The sequence below is a fragment of the Rattus norvegicus genome, chromosome 10, assembly GCF_036323735.1.
Source record: "Rattus norvegicus strain BN/NHsdMcwi chromosome 10, GRCr8, whole genome shotgun sequence".
NCBI classification, from domain to species: Eukaryota; Metazoa; Chordata; class Mammalia; order Rodentia; family Muridae; genus Rattus; species Rattus norvegicus.
The window spans coordinates 21,340,917-21,365,791 of NC_086028.1; the positions used below are offsets into that span (position 1 = coordinate 21,340,917).

The 24,875-nt window shown below is 43.8% G+C and overlaps 1 protein-coding gene across 15 annotated transcripts in view; it reads right to left on the reverse strand.

The window, feature by feature from the left end:
* The window catches only part of Tenm2 (teneurin transmembrane protein 2), a 1,136,292-nt gene that overhangs the window by 356,207 nt on the left and 755,210 nt on the right, over nucleotides 1-24,875 (reverse strand). For 13 of the 15 annotated variants that reach the window (XM_063268320.1, XM_039085069.2, XM_039085068.2 and 10 more), the window contains 1 exon segment: nucleotides 15,888-16,097. The exons of the other annotated variants lie outside the window; for them this stretch is intronic. In XM_063268320.1, coding sequence (XP_063124390.1) covers nucleotides 15,888-16,097 — 210 coding nt within the window. 15 annotated transcript variants of the gene reach the window in all.

The window sequence follows — 24,875 nt, forward strand, 5'->3', positions numbered from 1 at the left end:
AGAAAGAAAGAAAGAAAGAGAGAAAGGAAGGAAGAAAGAAGGCAGTTTTGACATCTCTGTACACCACTGGAAGCCAAGAGGTTGTCATATCCTTCATTCTCATTCTTTGCTTAGAATCATGACATTTCAGAGCTGGAAGAGATTTTTTATTTCTCTGAAACATCTGGGCCACATCCTCCTAGCGCTATAAAATAAAAGCCAGACTGCCCCAGAGAGAAGGGGCCGTATCAGGATGCAGGAGGTTCTGGGTGGAAGGAGGGTCCTGCAGCTTCCACCACCCCTTTTTCCTGATGATTTTCTTTCTTTGTCTTACAGGTTCTTTTTATCTTCAGAACCCTTTCAGCAATTTGAGATCAATAAAGAGAGGCAGAAAAGGCCACAGCTGCCTACTGTAATATGTCTTTTTTTTTTCCCCTCCCTGTGAATTATTTTCGCAACAGATCTTGTCTCTTATATTCTAACTAGTTTTCGGGCCTCATGAGAAGGTGCAGAGGTTAGGAAAAGAAATAAAAACCCCTGGCATTCTAATATCTTAACTGGGCGGTATCCCGTCCTATCGCTTTCTAGCTTAGTAGTAAATTGCTTGACCCGGTGCAGGAAGACCAAAAGAAGAACTTACAGAGAAATAGGGGGAATCTAAGCTGGGAAAGTTCAGTGATTATTCTAGGCAACCAAGCCGCTGATTGAAATGTATCAGAGACAGGGGTTACTGTAGACAGAGCCACATGTAAAGAGAGAGCCCAAGCAGGCAGGGTCAAGGGGAAGGTAGGTGGGTAATGGCCAGACACCCCAGGGAGATGAGAAAGGTCACTGAGATGAAAATAACCTTGGGAACTGGGACTGAGTGCCCCATTACCACAGACGGGAAGAAAACACCATGTCCAATCAGACGGAACAGATTGAAATGTGATTCCAGTCAAGTGTGAATGCCACCAAATGCATCCTGAAACTATTTGGGGGAGCCAGCACGAGGGGAGAGGAGTCCAGTCCCCGCCTCCCCTCCCACCTCTTAACCCAACCGTCACTGGACATCAGTATAGTTCAGGAACAGGGACTTGTGAGGCTGGAGTGGTCACAAGTGCATCTCCATAGCTCCCAAGTGAGGCAGGTGGGAGGTGCCCTTTCCTATAGGGGCGCGATTGTTCTGCCGAGGCACAAAAGAGGCGCTCTACCATCCGGAGACTTTAAATGAAGGGATACAAAGTCTGCCTCCAAGGGGAAGAGGGAAGAAAAGAACAATTGATCACTGCCTTTTATTTCTGGTTTCCTATGGCTGAGTGTTCAGTGATAAGAATTGGTTTAGCTCCAAGATGCTGTCTTGGAGACAATTACCGTTTTCCACTAAAATACAACTGCGGCAGAAAACATTCATTTAAGTGATAACTGCCTAACTGCGTCAGTACTGGGCACGTGTTTGCCACACCATCATCTCATCTTTGGCGTTACGAGGACCAGGAAGGAATATGTAATAAGGAACAGAAATCATAAAACAAAGTGTCTGATGGAAAATGACAATATCAGAGAGAGCTGGTATTGGCCCTGGGGTAATCCGGGGAAGGCTGGTGCTGGGATTCTAAAGTACCACATAAAATAGTTTCTTTCCTATGCTTTACTGGGTTCTTCGGATTCGAGAGTTTAAATATTAACTACTCTTTCTTTTGCTTGCTTCTGGCTTTCTTTGCTAACTATGCGGCGGTGCCTTTCTACCATCCAGAAAAGCCTTCTTCATACTGTTCCTCTCCTATTGCAGACTGGGGGAACAGCCAAGAGCCAGCATTTGCACCCACTCTTGTCTTGGACCATTTTTTTTAAATTAAAACTACTTCTGCACCCTTCTTTCTTCCTTGGACTTTATGTGTGACTTCTTTGCTTCTTGACCTGATTACTGAGCATCATGAAACGTGTTAAGCCCAGTGCTGGCTAAGAGCATAGACTACAGTGAACCACTGGAGAGATACAGTTCCTGCCTTCAAGAAGCTGAAGTACAAGTATGAATAGATGGGGGGTCCTGGTGAGGCCAAAGACCACATCTAATTGATTACTTTTGCGGGCTGACCTGTGTCTTCCACTCCCTAGAAGGCATGTACCTACGAAGCGACCTTATTTGGATTTAGTGGCATTGCTCAAAGATGTTAATTCAATTGACTTAATTTCAGATATCATGAATGACCCCTGCCCTGGTGACTGGTATTCTTGTGAGAACAAAGAGATTTTGAGCCCCACAGACTTTCCTGGGTGAAGGGGTTCGTGTGAAGATGGAGGCCATTTTCCCGTTCTCTTCAAAAGGTGAGCAAGCTCACACCCACAACCTTAGATGGCCTTAGATCTTACCTTACAGTGACCTGAGTCAGTAGGCCTGTGTGAGGATGGACCCCACCCCCTGTCTGTTGCCCCTTTTTGCTACTGCCCCTTTAAAGCTTTCCCTACAGGAGGCTATACTTATTTCAATCCATAAAAGGTACTAAGTGTGTCAAACGGACTGAAGAAGTGACCCCTGCCTTTAAGCGGTGACAATTTAATGTTGACACAAGTGACTTATATGTGCGAAACACCAAGAGAATATTACAAATTAGAAGGTAATGAGGTACTAAATTGAATGAGGCAGACTATAAGACTTGTTTCGCCACCGTGCAAAGGGGATGCCCTGTCTGGGCGGAGGTAGCTAGTGGAGCTTCGTAGATGGAACTCAGTTAGAAATGGAACCAAATGATAGCCATGAAACTGTCTCCGTTCTCATGCCTGGGGTTTGGCATGGATTGGGATAGAGAGCCGCTACAGCATCTTCACGGGATTTCCAATCAACAGAAGCTACCACAGCCCAGGAAGCGCAACGCATCTAAGTTTGCAAGTTTGAGGCCCCTGGTGTTGTTTCAAACAGTATAATCAGTATACAGTGTATTGAAAGAAATAGATTGGAGGATGATAAATGGTTAAAACATTCTGGGGTCCAGACTTCATACTGAATATTTTCCATGGCCCGTGTCTGTGCTTTCTCTTAAGATGTTTTCTTTCCATCGGAGCAAGAAAAAAAAAGTACATTCTGAGGAACCATGCGGCTCTACGATATTTGGTTCAAAAATAGCAAGCGTTTTCCATCGCCGCCGGTTTCTTCCTCCCCAGAAGCAACTGCATCTACCTTTTTTTAGCTGATTATTTTGGTATTTATCTCTGGTTCTATAAATAGCACGCTCCGCTGCTATTTCTTGTGTTTTCATAAAGTGCACTACTCACTGACTTCTCACTACAGAAGGTGCAAAGCCTGGCTTCTTTTCTTTCTCCCCCTACCCTACTCCACAATGCCTCCTTCCCTTACCCCATGTTTTTCTGAGCCTATACTCACATCGTCCGTCCACACTGGCAGTGTGGTGCTTGGGTTTGATACTTGGACACAAGCTATGTAAGGAATGGTGACAACTTACTTAGCTTTGCACATATGATTTATATAGAAGTGTGTGTGTGTGTGTGTGTGTGTGCGCGCGCGTGCACACGCACACTATTGTACCCATCCACTGTACCTGTGTGGATCAGAGGAGAACACCTGCTACTCCATTTTACTGTTGTCTGTCTTATGTGCTTGAGGCAGGACCTTTTTCTGAATACAGATTCAGTTTGTGTCTTTGTATGTATGTATGTATGTATGTATGTATGTATGTATGTATGTATGTATTTATGTACAGTGGCTGATCAGTAAAATCTCAGCCATCCTTTTGACTCTGTACCCCAATGCTGGGGTTACTAGACCATATGGTCATGGCTTGATTTTTTTTAATATAGGTACCAGAGACCCCCAAAGTCAGGTCCTAATAGTTGGTTAGTAAGTGCTCTTATCCACTGAGGCAGGGTCTCTAGAATCATCTTCATAGCACTTACTTAAACGGTTTCTTGTTGTCTTCCTTAATAACAATGTACACATCCTCACGTAGTCATAGACTGTCTTCAAGCCACTGTTTTGCTATTTGTAAAGGAGGGACCATAATCCAATGGTCTCAGTGTGCTTCAGCAAAGCACTACCAGGAAGGAACACATGTGGCCCAGCAAAATTCATTCACTTATTCCAGTGATGGAGAGGCATACAGCCGGGTGATGGGTGTTTGAACCAAAGTATGAGGAAGGGGTTATGTGAGGTAATCTCCATGTTCGAGGAACAGGGAGAGAGAGAGAGAGAGAGAGAGAGAGAGAGAGAGAGAGAGAGAGAGAGAGAGAGAATCTTTAAGATGTGGGGGCCTTTAAGACATGGAGCCTAGTTGGAGGTCTCTTCAGACTGACTACTCCCCTGTGTTTTGCAGAGCTCACATCCTCCTGTCACTGTAGTGACATCTCCCATTGAGGTGATGCAGAAAGGGACTCTGGCCAGAGTTGGTGCTAGGATTGTAGATTTCCAAACACAGACCACCACATACAGCTCCTTTCTGCAAAAGTAAGCTTCAAATATTTCACTGAGGTAACAAAACTATGCTAATCGAGACTGCTAATATTCTCTTGGTAGCATCGGGATACTGTTGTGAAACATGATCATCATATTCATATTGTCATTTTATCCAGCTTCATCAGGGGCTCTGAGCAGTTCTGGTATTCAACACTCAACGAACTAATTGTTTGTGTTCAATAAAACAAACAAAAAACAACAAAACCAGCTCGGCCTAGCAATGAGTACAGGCCAGTCTCCAACACCTCCTGATTAGTGGCAGTCTGGTATCCATGGATATATAAACAGTCTTTCTCCAAGGTAAGGATTGTATGAGTCACCATAGAACGATGTGTCCCATTTGAATTGGCCTCTTACAAGGGTTGGTTATATGACACCAGAAGCATAGCAATGAAAAAAGGAAGTTGTGCTATACCAAAATTAAAACCATCGGCACTTCAAAGAACGTCATCCATAAAATGAAAATGGGAGAGAAATAGTTACAACTCAGTGAAAAGCCACTGAGACCCAGGATGTGAAATGAATCCCCTAAGTCAATAACAACAAATCAAGCAATTCGATTAAAAATTGAGCAAATGTCTTAATGAACATTTGAATACTTTTATATTGATTTAGTAATTTATTTAGTGTTACTGTGTGTATGTGTGTGTGTGTGTGTGTGTGTGTGTGTGTGTGTGTGTAGCACATGCATGCCACAGCACACATGTGGAGGTCAGTGGATAGCATAGAAGTCATGTTTCCCTCCAACATGTGGCATCCAACTTTGCCATAGTGCCCACGTCTGCTGAGCCATCTCCATGGCCACTTAGTGGATATTTCCCCAAAGAAGATATACAAATGGCAAAGAAGGATGTTCTCTATCAGTAGTCACTAGGGACTGGAATCATGTCACAGTATGTGCCATTTCACAAGAACCAGGATGGCTATTACTGAGAAAAAGACAATGGAGAAACAAGTGTTGGGCAGGCAGTAGAAAAACTAATACCTGGTAGGAATGAACACTGATATGGCCACTGTGGAAAATAGAATGCCAACTCATTAAACCGTTCAAACCCATCACTATCATGTGTCTCAGCGATCCTACCAATGACCACTAGTGTTCACTGCACATTCACAGAACTCCCAAAGGAGTCGAAGGTCAACCCGGTGACCGCACAGTCACGTGATCTGCATGGCCCAAGCTGAGTGGCCACTGTGGATATGTGAATAACAAAGGGAGACACACAGAATATCCACAGTCGAAATTAATCATCTTACAAGAAAGGAAATCCTGTCCCATGCCACAGCAGGGATGGATCCGGAAGGCATTACAGTAAGTGAAACTATCAGTCACCCATGAAAGAACAAACATAGCTGGATTCTATTTATATGAGGCCCCCAGAGTGGCCAAACCCAGGGAAAGAAATATAATTATTGCTGCCAGGAGCTAAGGGGGGTTAATGGGTGTCAAACTCTATTTTCAATCCTTTATGTCAATTTAAATCCATGGCAACTGCTTTCAGATCTCGATAGGATTCCCAGTATACCCTGGGCTCCAAATCCGTTCCACAAGAAACACACGCACGTTGGTTGGCGTGGACGGAGTTATCCAGGAGATGGATAATTACATAGAGTGCGAGCAGAAAACTGTGTGTAAAATGTGGGGAGAACGGCGGTGTCCGTGATAGGTATATTTCATCATGGTTAGGAAATGTGTGTTGGAATTCGTATTGGCTGTACTTGCTGGTGCCAGATCTATTCAAGATCAAGCCTGCCGAAGCTCCAGCATGAATGGAGGAGGGCACCGGAAGTCCTATCTTAGTTGAGGAGCAATTGGCAATTGGTGGCTACTGGGGGAGGTGGAACCAGCTTTCCTTAGCAATGGTCCAGTGGATGCCCCTGCACCCACATACACTGGCAGCACTAAATAAACTCGGCAGGTTTAAAGCAGAGCATATGAAATCAGAAGAGAGAGATGGCTGTGGGCTGCTTTAATCAAAACATATTATGTGCAATTCTGAAGTTCTCAGTACTTTTCTAACAGTAAATTGTAGAAGGTGCTTGTTGGGTTGGGGTGTAGCTGAATGGCCAAAACCTGCACAAGCTCCTGGGTTGATTTCACCACTACAAGAAGTGTGTGTGTGTGTGTGTGTGTGTTACATTTTTATATTTTATAATTGTGTACAATCAGTGCACACCAACTGAAATTTAAAGAATTTGAAAAAGAAGTATCAAATCTGACCCCTGTTCTAGTTGATTAAAAATATCCCTTTTCAAGATGTTTTGATACGGTAGGCTATCATTTAGTAATTCGTGCCAGCTTCAGGAGCTGTAGACAACACTGTTCTGTTTTACAGATTTAAAAAAAAAATAAAGTAGACACTGTTCGACTTTATGGTGCTAGAAAGTATCTGAACTGCAGGTTGAATTTAAGCAGTATAGAGCTCTGAGCCCACACCTTAAACAACATTCATATCCTTAAATCTTGTTTATCAGATGGGACTGTGGAACGCCTCACTGGAAAATATACCTACGCCGTGACTTAAGAAAATCTGAGACATTTCCAACAAAAGACGAAGCTATATTGTAAAATGGCTATTAAATGCAGTGCAGGTATCTGCACTTGGAGTTAAATGAAGACTGTTACAGGGAACTTGGGAAGATCTGGTTCAAAGAGACCTGGCCAGGGCAGGAAAGTGTTAAAGATTGCATGCAGCTAGCAGTCTCTGCTTTGCTGGGACATCGGTTCTTATGTACCCAGAAGCTGAGGACAGAGGTGGAGAAGCAGAAGATACACAATGCCGATCGACCCTGGGATTTGTGTCAATATCCAGATTATTTGCTGAGGGGAAGTGGTTCTCTGCTGGCTGCCACGTTCCCTCTGTGCATCTCCAAAGGAATTACCTGTCCATCTTCATTGTGTGCTTACGGGCGCCGTAGAGCAGAGGCATCGTCCCACCCTAAGCTGGGCTGGAAATCGGTAGACTGACAAACTCTTCCATGCATGTGTGCATAAATGCATTTTACAAGAAGGAAAATGAGAGAAAAAGTCTTATCTCTATAACTTTGCTGGGCAAGGTGGTAGTGTCTGGACCTGAGGGATATATATCCATGGTCAGATCTTGGCATCAGAGACTTTGTTCTGGAGATGGGGGTGGAAGTTTCTAGAACCCGAGGTGCCTGCTGGAAGAACTATGGTTTTTCTTCCTCTGTTCAGCTCACTGCCACCATTTTCAGCAATGTGTTACAAGCCCCAATACTTCTTTCCCCAACATATACAGGTAAATTGCAAAGATTTGCACTTACTGTATTACTATGCATCTCTGTTTGGGCACTGTTGAAACTCATGGTACCAAAAATATGGAAAGGGATAAAAAAGGGAGAAGATGGGAGGGAGGGAGAAAGGGATGAATGGAGGGAGTTTGGAAACCCTCAATTCTGAGAAAACTTGGTGTGGGTGGGCACGGGAAACTGACAAAGAGAATGCTACATAAGAAGGAAGCTTAGAGATCTTGGAAGCCAATGACTAATGACAGGTAGATAAACTGAGGCCAAGAAAGACCAAAAGACTTGAAAGGTCTTGTGAATCCTGCAGATCAGGGATAATGTATAGAGAAAGGTCAAGTTCTATTTCTGAATCAGACTCTAGTCACCTAGGAAAGAAGGTCAACAATCAACAAATGGGACTTCCCAAAATTAAAAGTCTGCTGTGCAGGAAAGGTCACAGTTACTTGAGTGGGGGAAAAAAACCAGCCTAAGAGTGGCTGAAAAATCTTGGCTAGCTGTACATCTAACAGAGGATTTATATCTGTAATAAACAAAGAACGCCAAAGTCTAAAAATAACAAGAAATTAAACAGTGCTGGTCAGAAAAAGGGCCACACGGAAAAATGTTCACTTTCCCCTGCCATCAAAGAAATGCAAATCAAAAGTACATTGAGACCCCAAGCAACTCTAGTTGGAATGTCAGTCGTTGAGAAAATAATCAAAAACAAGTGCTGCCAAGGACATGGACCAAAGGGAGTTCTTATACCCTGCTGGGGAACGTGTGAAATAGTCCGTTCTGTATGGAAATCAACACAAAGATTTCCCAAAAGACTAAACCAGATCCACTATATTACCTGGCGTTTCCACCCCAGAGTGTTGACACAAAATGTCCCAAGGTGAACACATCATAGAGATATCTCACTCAACACGTTCTGCAGGATCATTCATAACAGTTAAACTATAGACCAGCTTAGATATTCAAGAAGAGAGAAATGGATGTAAAACTGTGGTATATACATATACATATACATGTACACATAATATACATATATGTGTGTGTTATGCATACATCATTCACATATACATCATGCATATACACATCATATATGTACATGTATATTTAGCCATAAAGCATCATGAGGTAGTACTGTTTGCCGAAGAATGGATACGACCAGATACAATCCTATTAAATGAAATCTCAGAGATACAAAATGTCCTGAGTCTTTATTCCTTTGCGGTCCTTATATGTGATACAGTTCTAGAAAATCATGTGTAGATTTAAAAAATGAAAGTGAAACTGTCTAGGAGAAATGGGTGTGTGTAGGGTGAATAGGGGTGAGTTGAGAAAAGGAAGGAGTTACAGCAGAAGGGCAAGAATAGAAGAGTATGGGGGAGGAAGAGAAAGGGAGGTTCAATGTCAAATCTGTAAAAGCTTAAACGATACAGAGGAAGCCAAGCTCTCCACCTTCTACTTTAGAACCCCCCCCCCTTATATAGATGCTCCCCAGACGTTAAGCTACGCGGGAAGTGAGAACCTTGGACTGGAATGAGCATCTTGCTGGAAGAGTGTGGTGTGGAGTTGCTAAGAGGTAGAGGGCATTTTGTGGCATATATTTGGGGCTTTCAACCTTTGCAAACTGTAACCCCGGCCTTTTGATACCCAGCTCCTGCTGTCTGCCATAGATTTCAACATATTCTGAGGTTAACGTCTATTGTAGAGCAGGTAGAGGAAGTTGTCAGCGAGGAAGTTTTTACACAATTGGGGGTTAAGGTCCGGACTCTTAATTTTTCCCCCATGTGGATTGACAAGTTGTTCAAACTCCTTGTGCCACGGCATTGTCCGCTAGAAAAAGGGCTGGGCTGATAATTGTTGCTGCACGAGATATGGTGGGGATTAAATCAAAGTTCATAATGAAATGTGCACGTGAGTTCAGAATAATAACTAGCACTGAGGGAGAAAGGGCTGTGAGCTCATAGGGGAAGTCCTCTATGGCCCTCTGTTTGCCAAAAGAAGGAAAGGACTCCAGGGCTAGCTCCAAGCACACTCAAGTCAGCCGACACTGCCCAGTGAACTCACAACCCAGACATGGCAAACAGCTTTAAGGGGACAGAGAAGAAGTAAGGGGTTAGCTCAGAAAGGCTGGCTCAGGCTCCTGTTGAGAAAGTGAGGGATATTTGACCCTAAGAAAAGGGAAAGAATGATGAACCCAAAGCCAGCACCTCTCATCCAAGGCTAGCCCTCCCCAGGGCTGCCCTCCTCATCCGTGATCCGCTCTGGGCCCCCAGGAGGCTCCTATGTTACTAGTGCAAACGTGCATATAAAGTGTAACACAACGTTATCATTGACAGATGATCCATTACTAAAGACACCTTGAAAGCAAAAATAAAATAATTGGGAAAATTTGATATGTCTTTTATATGTATAAATGTATGTGTATATAATATATAAAAGTAGAGGGTATTTTGTGGTGTCTCTGAGGTCTTCTTTCCAGAAAATTCTCCCCGTGCTTTCCACCACATACAATGAGAAAGCAGTAAATTTACCAGAGGAATGGAGTTATGAATGGCATGCATCCACTTAATACAGGTTTATTTAATCATCAATTATGAATCTGCTACTGGGGCACAGTGGAATGGTAATGGATGGAATGAGGCAAAGAGAAAGCGGAGAAGTCAAAGAGGACACCGGTGGGATTAACAATCCCATATCACACATAGTGACTTTGGGGGATAGAAGGGGAAGGGAGGGAAAAAAGACAAAAGGGGGAGGGGAGGAAGAAGAGGAAGAGGAGGAGGGGAGAACGCAGAGCATCTGCTTGGCTGAGTAGGGTTTCATCCTTAACTTACACAGCAATTACTCCCAACTTTTCAGGAAATCCTAAACGAAATGAAACTTCAATGGGTAAGAAAGCAAGACAACAAAGCACTTTAAGGAGACTTTTCTCTCCCACACTAAATTTAAAAGGGGACGATATTTCATTCATTAATGTTGTAGAGATTTATTATATGTACGGGTATTTTGTCTGCCTGTGTTTATGTTCTATGCAAGTTCTTGGTGGCTCCGCAGGTCAGAAGAGGACATCAGAGCCTCTAGAAGTGGAGTTCTAGGTGGTTGTGAGCCACCTTACGGGTGGTGGGAACCCAACCCTGTCCTCCGCAAGAGTAGCTCTAGTGTTCTTAACTACCGAGCCATCTCTCTAGTCCTAAAAATTCACTACTTAAAAAAATAAAAAAAACACCTACTTTAGTGTGCAGCCTTCTCACCCATCCCCACAGTCCCTGCTGATGATGGGAGGGTCTCACGAGTGAGACTGTCCCAGTAGGGCGCCGTCCTTGTCATGAACGGATAATGTCATCAAGACATATTTATAATACTGGTCATCTCCTCTCAAGGCTTTGGACTGTACTCTTACTGCAGCGTCTGCTAATCCACAGACCAATGTCAGATGAGCAACGATACTGCCCGTCTGTCACCCAGGAGATCCGCAGTTCACAAGGTCTGTGGGAAGAATTAGGGGTTGTCATGGATCAAGCCAAGTTCTGCCCTCAGAATGTGCAGTCCTTGGGCACTTGCAACACTGCCGTTAAGCTGAAAGTACAGTGTAGCTTGTCTAGAGGGAGGTTACAGCAAGTTTGGGGAGGAAATTGCATATGTTTTGTGGGTCACGCTGAGGACTGATTTGTCATCTGTGATGTACACTGGACCCTTTCTGTGGAAAATTTATTTCTGGCATTACAGTGAGAACTATACTGTTCCCTTGAACAGCCACTTGGCTTGACTCTCTTGGTCATTACGCACCTTTTAATCTATGTTTTTCTCTTTTGTTTTGGCTACCAGGAAGCTTGGACTCAAGTTTCTTATCTGTATTAAATAACACAGATTTTTATTTGTATGAACAGACATAATGTGCCCCCTCCCAAGACTTTTCTGAACACTCTTGTGTCATCTAATTGTAGCTTTAGAGGTTTTAGAAATAGCTGTTATAAGGGAGGTTCAAGAGAAATAAAGAAAAAACAGGAAGGAAGTAGAGAGAGAGAGAGAGAGAGAGAGAGAGAGAGAGAGAGAGAGAGAGAGAGAAAGAGAGAGAATATGAGAGACTCTTTTTCTTTTTAATGCAAGCTAGGTAAGAATCTTTAAGATAGCTAGGTAAAAGCTTGAGTGACAACCCAGTCTGTATAGTATCTGTCTTACAAGCATCAGACCTGGATTCTTTGACCAGAACTCATGTAAAACACTAGCTGTGCTTAGATGCACGCCTTTAATCCCAACACTGTGGCAGTGATAACAGGTAGATCCCTGGTCCTCACTGTGCGGCCAGCTACTCTATGTGGTGAACCCCCAGGCCGGTGAGAGATCCCATCTGAGGAAATAATGTGAACGGCACCTGAGAAATGACACCTGAGGCTAACTCCTGGCTTCTATATGTACACAAACAGATGTGTACGTGTATCACCCCCTCCAGATAAAAAAGACACACATAAGCAAGCGACTACACTTGTAGACCACCATACGCAAACTGAGCCTTGCACACTGTAACGTTCTATTGCTACTCAGAGTGAACCAAACTCTTGCTGTCTTCCAAAATGGCTGGGGTATATCTTCTTTTCCCCATTGAAAACTTGGTCCTCTTCCCTCTATCTTTGGATGGCTCATCTCTGCTGCTGAGGGCTTCCTGGAAGGTTCTTGTCAGTGCCCCTTGCTCTTAATTTCTAATGTGTAACGTGATGTTGACAATGAGTGTTGCAAGCCTCTATGGAGAATCAGAACTCAACTTTCTCTCCGGGAGAGGAGTAAGCAAGATCTTTCAGGTGAGTGCATGACTGCGGCCTTTATTTTGATTCCTATGCGGACAGCAAAATGCACACCTGATACACTGATTTGAAAGGGAGCCTCGCTTTTCCAGATGTAGAACCGTCCTTTCTGCTGCTTCTGGGATCCATGTTATTTTCCAGATGAGCGATTTCATAGGATCTGAAATCATAGCGCTGTATATACAAGAAATAGCTTTGGTGCTAAACTGCTCTGGCAGAAGGTCAAAAAACACAGGGTGCTCCCTGGGTCCTGGGTCGGCTATGGGGAAGCAAATGTTTCAGGGGCTGGATTTATCAGTTCTGGAAGCATCCCTCCAACTCTACTGTTTGATTGGCATATACAGAGGCATAGATAGAGGGTTAGAGCAACTTGGCTGCAAAGGTGGTGCAGTTTTAGTACCATGCAGTAAAGAATGCACTGCAGTCAGACAATATTGATGGTGGATGCATAAAGGTTGAACTCAGTTGTTACTTCCAGAAGGTTTTCCTGTTGGGGAAAACCATTTTAGTTCCTGTATTTTATATCCAGTTTGCCTCTTTAAAACAGAGGCTTGGTGGGCAGGAAATGTGAGCTGTGACTGTCCTCATGACGGATTTTGACAACATCTAACCATGGAGACAATAAGAGGAGGGCGAGAAATAGCGTTTTCCTGTTGTGAATGGGCTGAATGTGTTGGAAGGTATTTTAACTAAAGGGGCGTGGGGGGACAAGGAAGTCTGAACTGCTACATGATTTTAAGATTCCACTGTCATCCCCAAGGGACCTCCTTAAAAATATTCTGTGTGATTAACCAGCTAAATGTAACAGACCCAAACACGGGGGCCCCAGGGCTGGTGCCAACCGCACCTGACACATTCAGCCACTTTCATCAAACTCAATCGAAGATACTCGGTCGCTGCTCTGCACTCTGCATCTTTGGTGTCAAACTCCATTTTCAATCCTTTACGTCAAATTTAAATTCATGGCAACTGCATTCAGATCTCGATAGAAGCCCCAATTTGCCCTGGACCCTAGATCCATTCCGCAAGAAATATATACACATACAAGTGCCCACAGACAACCGGCTGGGCGTGCTCTCATTTTAGCTGAGCCAGAGTGAGGGACGTTGAATTACTACCTGCTCTTCTGAGCTTCAGGGCGCCCTCCAGTAAGAGGCTGTTGGAAATAAGGCAGCTATTCAATGAGGGTCTCACCCCTCTGCTGGAAAAATCATGTGAGCATGGCTCTTGTTTGGCACGAAAATGGACCTTTGCCCTTTCGGTGGCATTTTCTTCTTCTCAGTGAAGCTGAATTCACTATCTGTTTTTGAAGCAAGCTGAACAAATTGGTATAACTGATGAGAAGCGAGTAGGTTTGGCTCTAAACATACAGATCTGTTCTGCCCACCCGAATGATGAGCTCTTGATTGCTATACAAAGCCAACAAAAATCCTCTATTGACAACCCACAAGCCGATACACCCACCATCCAAAAGGAACGGAATCGCTCTGTGTGCTGTCGCTAAGAAAACACTCTGGATGGCCCTGTGGTAACAGCTGACCTCGCTTATGGAAGTCATCTTCGCTTGGGTATCCATACATGCATAAAAGGATGCCGCTTCTAAAAGCTCGTTTTCTCTTTAATAATTGTCTGTTTTTCAAAAGCTATCAGCAGGTGCACATCATTTCAAAAGCCTCTTGTCCTTCATAATACAATATTCATCACGATTACATAGTATGAAATAAAAAGTAGCAAAACACAAGCGAGGGTAGTTCAATTAAATGCAACATAATCTCTGCTGCAAAAAAAAAAAATGAAAGAAAAAAAGAGAAAAAAATAGCGCTTCAGCTAAAATCAGGTTCCCATGAAAGAAAAAAAGGAAATATATTTCCACATATTTTTAATTATATAGAATTTCCTCAAACATGATTTTTCATAATATATTCCATTAAGTTAACATCATATTTGAAGAAAGAGCATTTTCCGATTTCATTTTAAGCCTGATTTTGAGCAATTACGGTGTCATTGTTCCGCGGTAGAAAGGTTGAATTCATTTACTGTGTGGTTATGTTAGTTATGATTGATGTCTCTTCTCCAAATGATAAACCAATCACCCCGATGATGTAATGTCATTTTAAGAGTGCCATAATCACATTTCTCTCAAACTAGAAGCTCTGATGAGTTCTAATAAAGATTTATGGTAGATTAAAGGCCTTCATAATATCAACAATGGATTGCTCATTTGATGAGAGATTTGATTAGATAATTAAAAAAAGAAGAAGAATATGAGTTTGCCAAATATATCAGGCCTGGCTTTGAAGAAGGGCATGGGCCATCATAAGTAGCATTCTATTGGTCAATTTGCCAAATGAATCATCTTAATACATTTAGGAGGTCCCCTATAATTGGAGAGGTTGGGACCAGTGGTAGCTTATATTCATGGATAGAGCCAGAGCGATCTTCACAGGGAGAGTTCTTGGCATCTCTATTGCTTTTGATGATCTGTGTTAATGAATATCATGAGGGGTTAGCTCTGAAGGCAGTGCCAAAACTTTGGGTCAAGTGCAACTAATTAGGACCCTGCCCCTCGCTCCCAGGCATGAATGCTGAATCCCTATGTAATTGTGCCCTCTTCTGTATTCTCATGTTCAGGTGAACGTTCTACCAACTGATAAATCCAAAAGAAGGCCTGATTACTGTTGCCCTTGGGCCAATTCTTTCTAAGTCTTAGAGAGTAGGAGTTGAGACACAAACCCCTCAAAAGTGTAGCAGAACGTAGCGTTCAGTCCCTCTGTTCTGCAAACATCAAAACCCAAACAAGAACTCTGAATTTGGAAGCTGTGTTTGTCACGGTGCCTCACGATCAGCTCGTTAAATTCAAGTGAAGTGGCACAAGCAGAAGGTCACAGAGAGGTCACACCCCAAACACTTCAGTCTTGGCAAGGTATTCAGTATTCATGCCAAGGGAACATATTTCCATCACAAAACCAGAGAAAACAAGCAAGGGGAAGTCAGAAGCCAATGATAAAAAAAAAAAATCCTTGGAACTGGGAGGCCCGCGGATGGGGTGTGTGAGAGTGTCTAGGGTCGCTCGGCTATGATCACAACCATAGTAATACAAAAATTCAATATTCCAGTGTCTCTCCACACTTCACCTTTGGGTCCTGCATGCTTTCACGTGTAGCCTTGGGCAAATTCCTCCCTCAGAAGGAGGTCCGGCGTCTGTTATAACCAGGAAAACCTCTCCAACAGCTGTGACCTTCAACAGACACATCTTAGAACTACCAAGTCATAAAAATGACAAATGCGTTTCACCTTGAATGCTCCCCACGACCATCTTTGTTTCAATAGTTGTCATTTTGCTGGAGACTCACAAATGTCAAGCACAAAACACCACACGGGTAGACACCACAGAGTTTCCTTACCACTGCTGGAGGCTTGCTGGGGCCCTGAGCATGCTCTGAGCAGGTATGAATTAGGGGAGAATTCCTCATCGGGGTTGGTGTCCATGATCTGATGGGAGGTGTTGCTGTCTAGCAATGGCATCTGGCAGCTAACTGGTGGAGGATTATGGGAGCTAGGCAGCTGAGCAGATGGGAGGAGGCTAGACGAGGATGTAGGTGGAATGGGTCGACCTGGGAAAGAGGACAGAGGGGTCAAAGGTCAGCAATGAGTGTCATGAGATCATCCCAAGAAAGTTACATCGAAACCAGCTCACGATACAAACAAATAAGTAAATATATATTTTTTAATTTTCCAAATGCGCTTTTCAGAGCGGTTATGGCGTTTCCTCACCAGCCCAACTGTATTACCACTTGTTGTGTGATACTTGATACTTTATGAATATAATTCATGAAAGGACATCCATTTGAATGAAATCAGTCTAGAAAAAAGTCTAGTTCTTTCTATCTCCTTTGCTAGGAGTCTAAGTCCTCCTCATCTCTTCCATAACCACCTCCTTTCTGGTCTTCCTGTTTCTACTCTCGAGAAATTGTCCACCAACTCTGCCTTGACTCCGTCTCTTCTCCATAGGAATTGAGATAACGTTTCTTAGGTCGAAATCGGGCCATATCATCTTGATACCCTCCAATGGCTTTCCACTATCTGAGGGAAGAAATATTATCCTCTCCCCCCATGATGCTGGGTATAGCCTCCCTTCTTGGGATCATAGCTGATCACCTACCTCCCTTACCAAGAGGATACCCTTCCCACGGGGCTCTTACTTCTCCAGTGACCGGGACATTCTTATTTCTACTACACGAACATGCCAAGCCACTCCTGCTTTGCATAGAGTTTCATTCCCACTTTAACGGACACTTTCCCCTGCTTCTACCACCTCACCAGTACCCTCAAGACTTCTGCTTCTCTTCAGCAAGAGCTTAAACAAGAACGCCGTTCTAGTCTATCAAACCATTCAAATATCCTCACAGACCTTATTATCATCTGGTACTCAAAACTGTATCCCCAGTGAGCAAATAAAAGAGGTTACACTAAAAATCAAATCCTTTAGCTTAGAAGGTGAAAACCGGTGGACAGAGACTACATTGGCCATGCCAGTGGTTGGATCATTCATTGTATCGTTCATTGGGTATCATGGCGGAATTCCTGTGAGGCAAACCATGGATGTCCCATGCCGTAACAAACAGCAGTCAGGCTAGTAGGTTGGTGAATAACCCGGAGCTGACCTTAGAAAAGAAGGTCCCTTCCACATGGATGACCACTGCAACCTCTTCCTCACGGACAGCAGGCTCCTTGCACTGACTCTTGAGCAATGACAACCGCTGCCTACACCTTCGCTAACTGTGCCCTTCCTTGCACCCAGTCATTGTAATTGTTGCCTGTCTGGTTCGCTTGTGAGGAAACTAGTGAAAACGAGTCAGGAGCAGCAGCCCAGGAAGCTGAGACTGGGAAACTGGAGATCCAGACGAACATTTCGACTCTGAGAAGTGTTTATGCTTGAAAAGCATAACTCTCCCCGGAGAACTGCACACATAAGGGTGCACTCAGACATTCTGCTGGATACTAACACGCGCTGCTGCATTCATAACCGTATTTCCTGATCTTTTTATTGTTATTAAGTGCACTATACGGTACCCTAGGTGGACGATTTTGGTTCAGCCAATGCATGCGCAGTCATTTTGAATCATAAGGATCCCACCATTCTGCCCTCAGACGTCTCCTCTAGTGAAGTGTCAGAGGGGGTTCAGATGATGAGAGGCAGGGTGGTGGATGAGATAGGATACCACAGGGGCAGAGGAAGGAGATGTTTGGCAGGAGCCAGGGTTAAAAAAAAAAGTGAATAAGGATTCCTGAAAGAATGGAAGCTTAAGCAAGTTTTTGAAGAAAACACCAAGTGATTCCGCAGGGAGAGAACGGAAGGAACAGTTGTAAGCAGTCATCAAACCGATGTCAGCAGGCGCCCTTTGGAGGGACAGAAGTGACACAAAGTTGAGCCTATAAGAAGCCCTTAAGTGTTTATCTTTTTAGATTTTAAAATTTTATGTGTCTCTATTCTGTTTCCCGGAAGTCTAATGAGGGTGGAAGACCTCTTGCAGCTGGGGTTGCAGGTGGATATGAACTGACTGACGTGGGTTCTGGGAAACAAACTTGGGTCCTCAGGAGTGTCTGCTCTCAGCCACTGAGGCATCTCTCCAGCCCTAAAATTTAAATCTTAAGGTTTTTACCCAGTAACACAGTGGAAATGATCACGAACCATCCTTGCCATGGTCGATGGGTAAATGGAAAGATCTGAAGTGTCCAATACATTCAGAGATGTTGGGGAGCAATATAAGACAGGGTGTTTTTGTGAGGTGCTCTGTACAGAGTGCTATGGAGTTTTATTAGAATCAATGCTGGCACTGAATCAACAGTCTTCTCATAGACCTTTTAACAATAAGGCCATAACTACCACCATTGTAACTGTTACTGCTTATTGCATGGTATCTCTCTGCCACTCACTGAACTGCTCTGTTTCCTCACACAATCTTTCTTAATCCTCAAGACAGTCTTGTTATGTAAGAGTGACCACATATTCCCATAAAACCTGAGAGCAGAGCGTTCTCATTTCAGAGATGAGGAAACCGAAACGAAGAGGCTAATCTCAGCTGTTAGAAAATGTCAAGAGCGGGGCTTGAACTTGGGCTTGTCTTTCCCAAGTCCACGCTGAATCTAGTCATGGTGCTTGCCCAAACAGCATGGTAATACAGTGATGCAAATAATGAACAATGATACTGATTAATAGTAATGATAATGTTACATAAACGGTAGGAAACGTATGCAAGAGATACTTTTGCGGTACCTCCTCCCCATCCCCAGGTATCCTCAGGATCTCAAATAGGGCCTGAGTTGGAATAACCACACATTGCAGTTAATTATCCAACAGAGTTAAAAGTTATCAGTGTCAATTGCTCTTAAGTTCCCAGTGATGTCACCCTCCATCGTCCTTCAAGGTTTCTGACTGCAGATGGCCCCGACCGGGCCCAGTGTGCTCAGTGCTGACATTCAGTTAGTAGCAGGGCTCAGGTAGGGGGAGATTTCTAAGTCGGCAATCAATAGACTTTCAAGTGTGTGCTACTGAGGCATAGCTGAAACTGGATGTTGAAGAACAATTGGCTTCCAGCCAATTTAAAAAAAAATTCCTCTGAGTTGACTGAGGTGGAACTCAGGTTCAAGTGCAGTTTTCCAGGAGGCTGATAGGATGGTTGCTGTGAAATCATTCTTTCCATGAACTTCTGGGACTTTTGTTCAGCATGAAGTCATTTCATACAGAACAGACAACAGAGCCTTTTTTAATATCAGCAAATACCGACAATAGAGGGAGAGTCACAACACGGTGCAAATGCTGGGGTTGCTTTGGGTACCGTGACTATGCATTCATAGAATTGTGTGACTCCAATGATCTCCTCACACCTCCTAATTCCTCGAGTCTGCTTTGGTAGTTCCTTCCAGTCTGCTTGCTGGTAGCCATCACGACTTGGAGAATTTCAGAATCGCTAGATCTGCCCTGAGTCAGACAGTGTGCTGTTCCCTGTTTGTTAGGTCGTTTGCTAAGTTTGTTCACTTAGGATGCGCACTGCCCCTGACTATTCCAACTGACAGAGACCATCTGTGTGGATACAAACAGGTTCCAAAGCACAGGGGAGCGAGCTGGAACTTATGCGGCCCCCTTTGTGGACCCTGTTTTCTTACAGAAAGCCTTAGCATGGGTGGGCAGCTAACCAGGTGACATGTTCCAGCCGGATTCCAAGCTCCTTATTCCCAACTCTTTCTCCAGTTTCTTTTTGAATGCACACAAGGTTCCCCAGCAAATGTACAGAAAACCACACGGAACTGATTGTTACAAAGCAAAGAAGTACACGCAATATGTCATTTGTTGAGCTCCTAGGGTCTTGCCCATGTGCAAGTATGCATACACAGGGGTCTTCCCAGTTCTCCATGTACATCAAACTCTGATTATGTACATGACTGGATTCCCTGTGACCTTAAGCATGGAGACTAATTCAGTTTGCTAGTATATCCGTTTTCAGACGAGTGAGGTTTTGTATTAGTTTCCACTTGTAAAAATCCCGTTATAGCCAGACAAAGTCATTCCGTGCAGTGTCTGATAGATGGCTCGTGGCTGTCGAAGCGCCATGTGGAGGATTCTGGTATGCCCTATCTTCTGGTGGGAAGAGAGTGACATCATCAATTAGAAAACTCATAGACATGGATGAGGAGAGGTAGCAGATGTACAAGGCTTATTTGCCATCCATGCTCCAGGCTCTCAGTCCTCACCCACTGCAGTCATCCTGAAAGCTTCATCCTACGCCATCTGTGGTGGAAGAATATTGCTCCAGCTCCCATTGTGTCTATCACAGCGCCATGTTGCTGCTCAGACAGATTTAGATCCAGACTTTGTCCAACAAGTTCAAAGGGCTGCAGTTTCTTCCCATCCTCCCCAGACAATAAATAGTAACCATGAAATCGCTCTGCCTGGCCATTTTTAATATATTCACTAATTTATGCCGGGGGTGGGGGTGCGCTGGAGAGCAGTTCCCCAGATTCACTCCAAACGACTTGTTCTTTTTCATTGGAAAGATGGGTGGCGAGCTGATATTAAAGTGTTCTGTGTAGGCGATACGTAATCGATGTCTATGGTGATGGGGTGTCAGGATATTTGGTGGAGCATACAGGCATGCTGAAGACACAACAAAATAAAAGGCAGTACCAGGAACAAATGTAAATCTAGCCAGCCTCTCTGATCATTGCTTGTCTTGTGGCTGTTAACAAATGGTTAATGAAAGAAAGCCACTTAAGGGAGGGAGGGCTTACTTGTTCTCTTAGTTCAGAGGGTGGGAACACGACAGCAGGACCTTGAGACAGTGGATCATGTAGCTTCCACAGTCAGGAAGCAGAAAGCAAGCAAGGCACAGCCCCTGGACCCCGCTGTTCAGAATGGGTAGGTCTTCCCACCTCTGTTACCTGAGCTAGAAAATCCCCCACGAAGCATATCTAGAGGCTAGTCTCCAAGGCAGCTCAAGAGTTCATCAAGTTGACAAGGGAATTACCTACCACACTCCTTAGCAGTTCTGTGTTGTATGTGATCTTGCCTTCCGCCGGGAACTAAACTAAATATTTCACACATGCTTTCTCTTTTAACACTCGAAAACTTTTCAAGAACTAATTACATTTTAATTTCTTCCCTGTTCACAGGTAAGAGAAGCTGAGACCAAATATTGCCCCATTAGCAAGTGCAGAGCTGTGGTTTGAACCCAAATAGCCTGACCCCCAAGCCTTGTGGGGTGGTGACAAACTGGCCAAGAGTCTGATTTGCAAAGAGGAAAAGACATTCTGGAACCAAAAACTGAAAATCTCCAGCGGTACCATAAGTTTAAGGACTTAATAAAAAGTCATGTTCTCCGTTAAAGTTGAGTTCAAAAGGACTGTTGTGATACAAGCAAAAGAGTTGGCGAGAAGAGTATTTAAACCTTTCCTTAGTGAAGGTTTCTACTTCCAGCTATCTATTTAGATATCACCAGGTCACCTTCTCTTTCTGTGGAAGGTTGAGATGCAATCTGGGAGGCTGTGAGGTTAGAATGAAGTTAGGCCTCCTTCCACCCAGAAAGGATCCTACTTGTGAATACAGCGAATGAAAGACGAGCGGGTAATGAGAAGCTGGAGAGATCCTTACTGATTACGTTGGTAGAACATCTGGATTCAGCCAATCTTGAAGCATCCCTGCCTCCAAACTTTTCAATAAATGAATCAATTTATTCTCCATGCTAACATCTTTTGTTCTTCTCTTAACCCAACTTTGAGTTTGTTGTTGGCACTTAGGGAAAAACAATAAAACAAAACAGCTTTCCTCAAACTTGTCATCAAGATCAACTGGGAAAATGACTTGATCAGTGTCACATAACCACTTAGTGGGACTAGAAAAAAATCCTATCTCCAGAAGGAAAAAAAACTGAGTCCCTTTCTGCTCAATTACAAGAAGTGGAACATGGGGTCCTAGAGAAAGTCTTTCTGGTGGGAAGAAACGAATCTGTTTGTTCGTAAAAGAACACTGCAGGTGCCAAAGAGGGTGGCAGGGAGGCAGCAGATGGCTGTCCACCTCTTACCAATCAGGCATGTGCGTAGCGATTTTACTGCGCTCAACACTGGAGAGAGAAGAAACTCAAGGCACCTTCCAACTGGCATCGGCATCTCCATACGCCTTGATCTGGGTACTGACTTCCTTGCCTACATCATAAATGTTTGTTTAAGGATCAGAGTGATCACATCCTCCAGCAACTGTATTGTGATGTAGTCCAGACTGGCCTTGAACTTACCTAGTGCAAAAATGAGTTTCAGAACACAGACACCACACATGGCAATGATGCTAATCATCATCGCAGGATGCAAGAATGATATCTGATAAACGGATCATCTCAAAATTGAAATATAGATGTAGACTTACACACACAGACACACACACACACACAACTATTTAATACTAGTCTCATGCTAGATTATTTATACTGCTCTGTAGGAATGTTGCTGCTACACAGGGGTAATTTGATAAACGTCTGAAGGTATTTGGTTATGGCAGTGGTGGTGGTAGCGTGACACTGTTAAGCATTTAGTGGGGAGGTCAGGGAGGCTGCTAACATCTTACAAGTCCCAGGACAGTCCTGCACAAGGAAGAATGCCCCGTCCTAAAAGTAAAATTTGCCTGGAGTAAGTCTAGTTACTCACTGAGAGGCATACACCTTCTCTAGGAGCTGGGAGAGCCCTGCATGTCATGAGAGAGCTGAATGCTTTTACTGAGGCAGGGGACCCAGCAGGAAGAATGCTAGAGTACAGCTCTATGTTATGTGCTCTTATCCAAGGATTCTCCATTCTTAAGTCCTCTCAGTGAGGCAGTGTTGGCCAAACAGCATCTGTTTTATTCTATAGTGCCGTGTGAAAGTGTGTGTGTGTATGTGTGTGTGTGTGTGTGTGTGTGTGTGTGTGTGTGTTTTGCAGTGCAAGACCTAATTACCTGCTTCATGCAACTCGCCAAAGCCCAGTTAAGAATTTTCATGGAAACAAATTATTTTCAAAAAGGTGTTTCTGGTAAAACCTTTCTGGTTGCACAGAAGCTATTGTGTGTAATTTGTTGGGAGAGAGGCGTGCCTTTGGACTGGCCCCTGTTACAGCGCCTCACGAAGGGGCACTGGCGTGAACTGCCTTCACAGTTTGGGGGTGTGTGCACTTGGGTGTTGCCACTACATCTCACCAGGTTGTGTGTTTATACATCACACCTCCCAAGCAGCTCTGCACTTTAGGAGGTGTAAAATTCAGATCAGGTTACAGACGGAGGTTAGAGTTCACTTTTCAAATGCTTTCCTTAACGTTTTATGCCATATGCCACGTCTTTCATATTCATGAAGTAAGACGCAACGAATCAGTGCAGCTTACTCTGCTGAGGATACAAATCTTCCCTCAGGCAGGGACAATTCTTTTTTTTTTTTTTTTCCGGAGCTGGGGACTGAACCCAGGGCCTTGCGCTTGTTAGGCAAATGCTCTACCACTGAGCTAAATCCCCAACCCCCACAATTCTTTTTTATTAACACTTTCTTTTAAATGTATTTTTAAGAATTTTAGTGTGTATGTATATATGTATGTGTGTATGTGTATGTGTGCATGTGAATGAACATGTATGCATGTGTGTTGGTGCCTGTGCAGGCCAGAAGAGGGCTTCGGATCTCTTGGGCTACTGTGAACTGCCCCATGTGCATGCTGGGAACTGATGTCAGATCTGCAAGAGAACCAACTGTTCTTTACCTCTGAGAGCCATCTTTCCACTTCCTTAAACACTTCCCGCCTGGAAAATCTATTTGCACTTCCATTAATATCTCTAGGAGGAGGCATGATATTTGTTGATATGCAGTGTCACTTGGTAGAACGTTCTATGGGGATGGGCATGCTCCTTGTCTACATTTGGCCACTATCTACTTCATGTGAGGCTACCATAACTAGGAACTAGACTTAATTTTGCAGAGTTTTAACTGATTTATATTTAAGTAGTTCCCAGGGGCCCATAGCTACCATACTGAACAACATAGCCTAGATTAGCACTGTATAGATTAGATCTTAAAGGTCTACCAAAGGCCCACATAACAAACCTTGGTCCTTGGAGTGGCTTTACTGAGGCAGGGAAGCTAGCGGGAAGCTTTTTGGTTACTGGGCTGTGCCTGTGTAGACTACTATGGCCTCCTGACTTATTCCTGTGAGATTTCAGCTCTATCATGGAGTCTAACATATCACGCTGACTCAGCACAGGCTCCAATAAGAGGGGGTACGACATAATTAAACCTTTAAAACTGTAAGACAAAGCAAACATTTTCTCTTTATAAGTTGACTGCATCTTTACAAAACGTCCCACATGTTATGGCTCTGGGTGATCTGACACTGATGCCTCTCCCTTCTGTCTCCCTTCCGTACAAGAGCCAACAGACTTCTGAATGCACAGACTTCCTCATACCACACATCTTAATCTTCACAAGACTGCCTATCACTTACCCAGCACAGTTCTATTTCCTAATTAAATTAATTGTGTGTATGTGTGTGTATAGAGGCATGTGTCATGGCATGCGTGTCAAATGTGGAAGTCAGAGGACAGCCTTTAAGAGTCGCCTCTCTCCTTCCATCACATGGGTCCCAGGGATTGAACTCAGGCCCTCAGACTTGAGAGCAAGCACCTTTCTTCACTGAGCCATGATTTAGGTCTCTTTGTTCTAATTCTCGCATAGAACACACTTATTACTTATACACCAACTGCACCACAGCCATGTATTAAGACATTTCCTTCCTTATGTTCTTCAATGTTATCCATCTCCCTTCTCATCGGTGGTTTTAATATCCACCCAAGACCCCCTTAGAGACTCTGACCTTGGACCATCTTCTTCTCA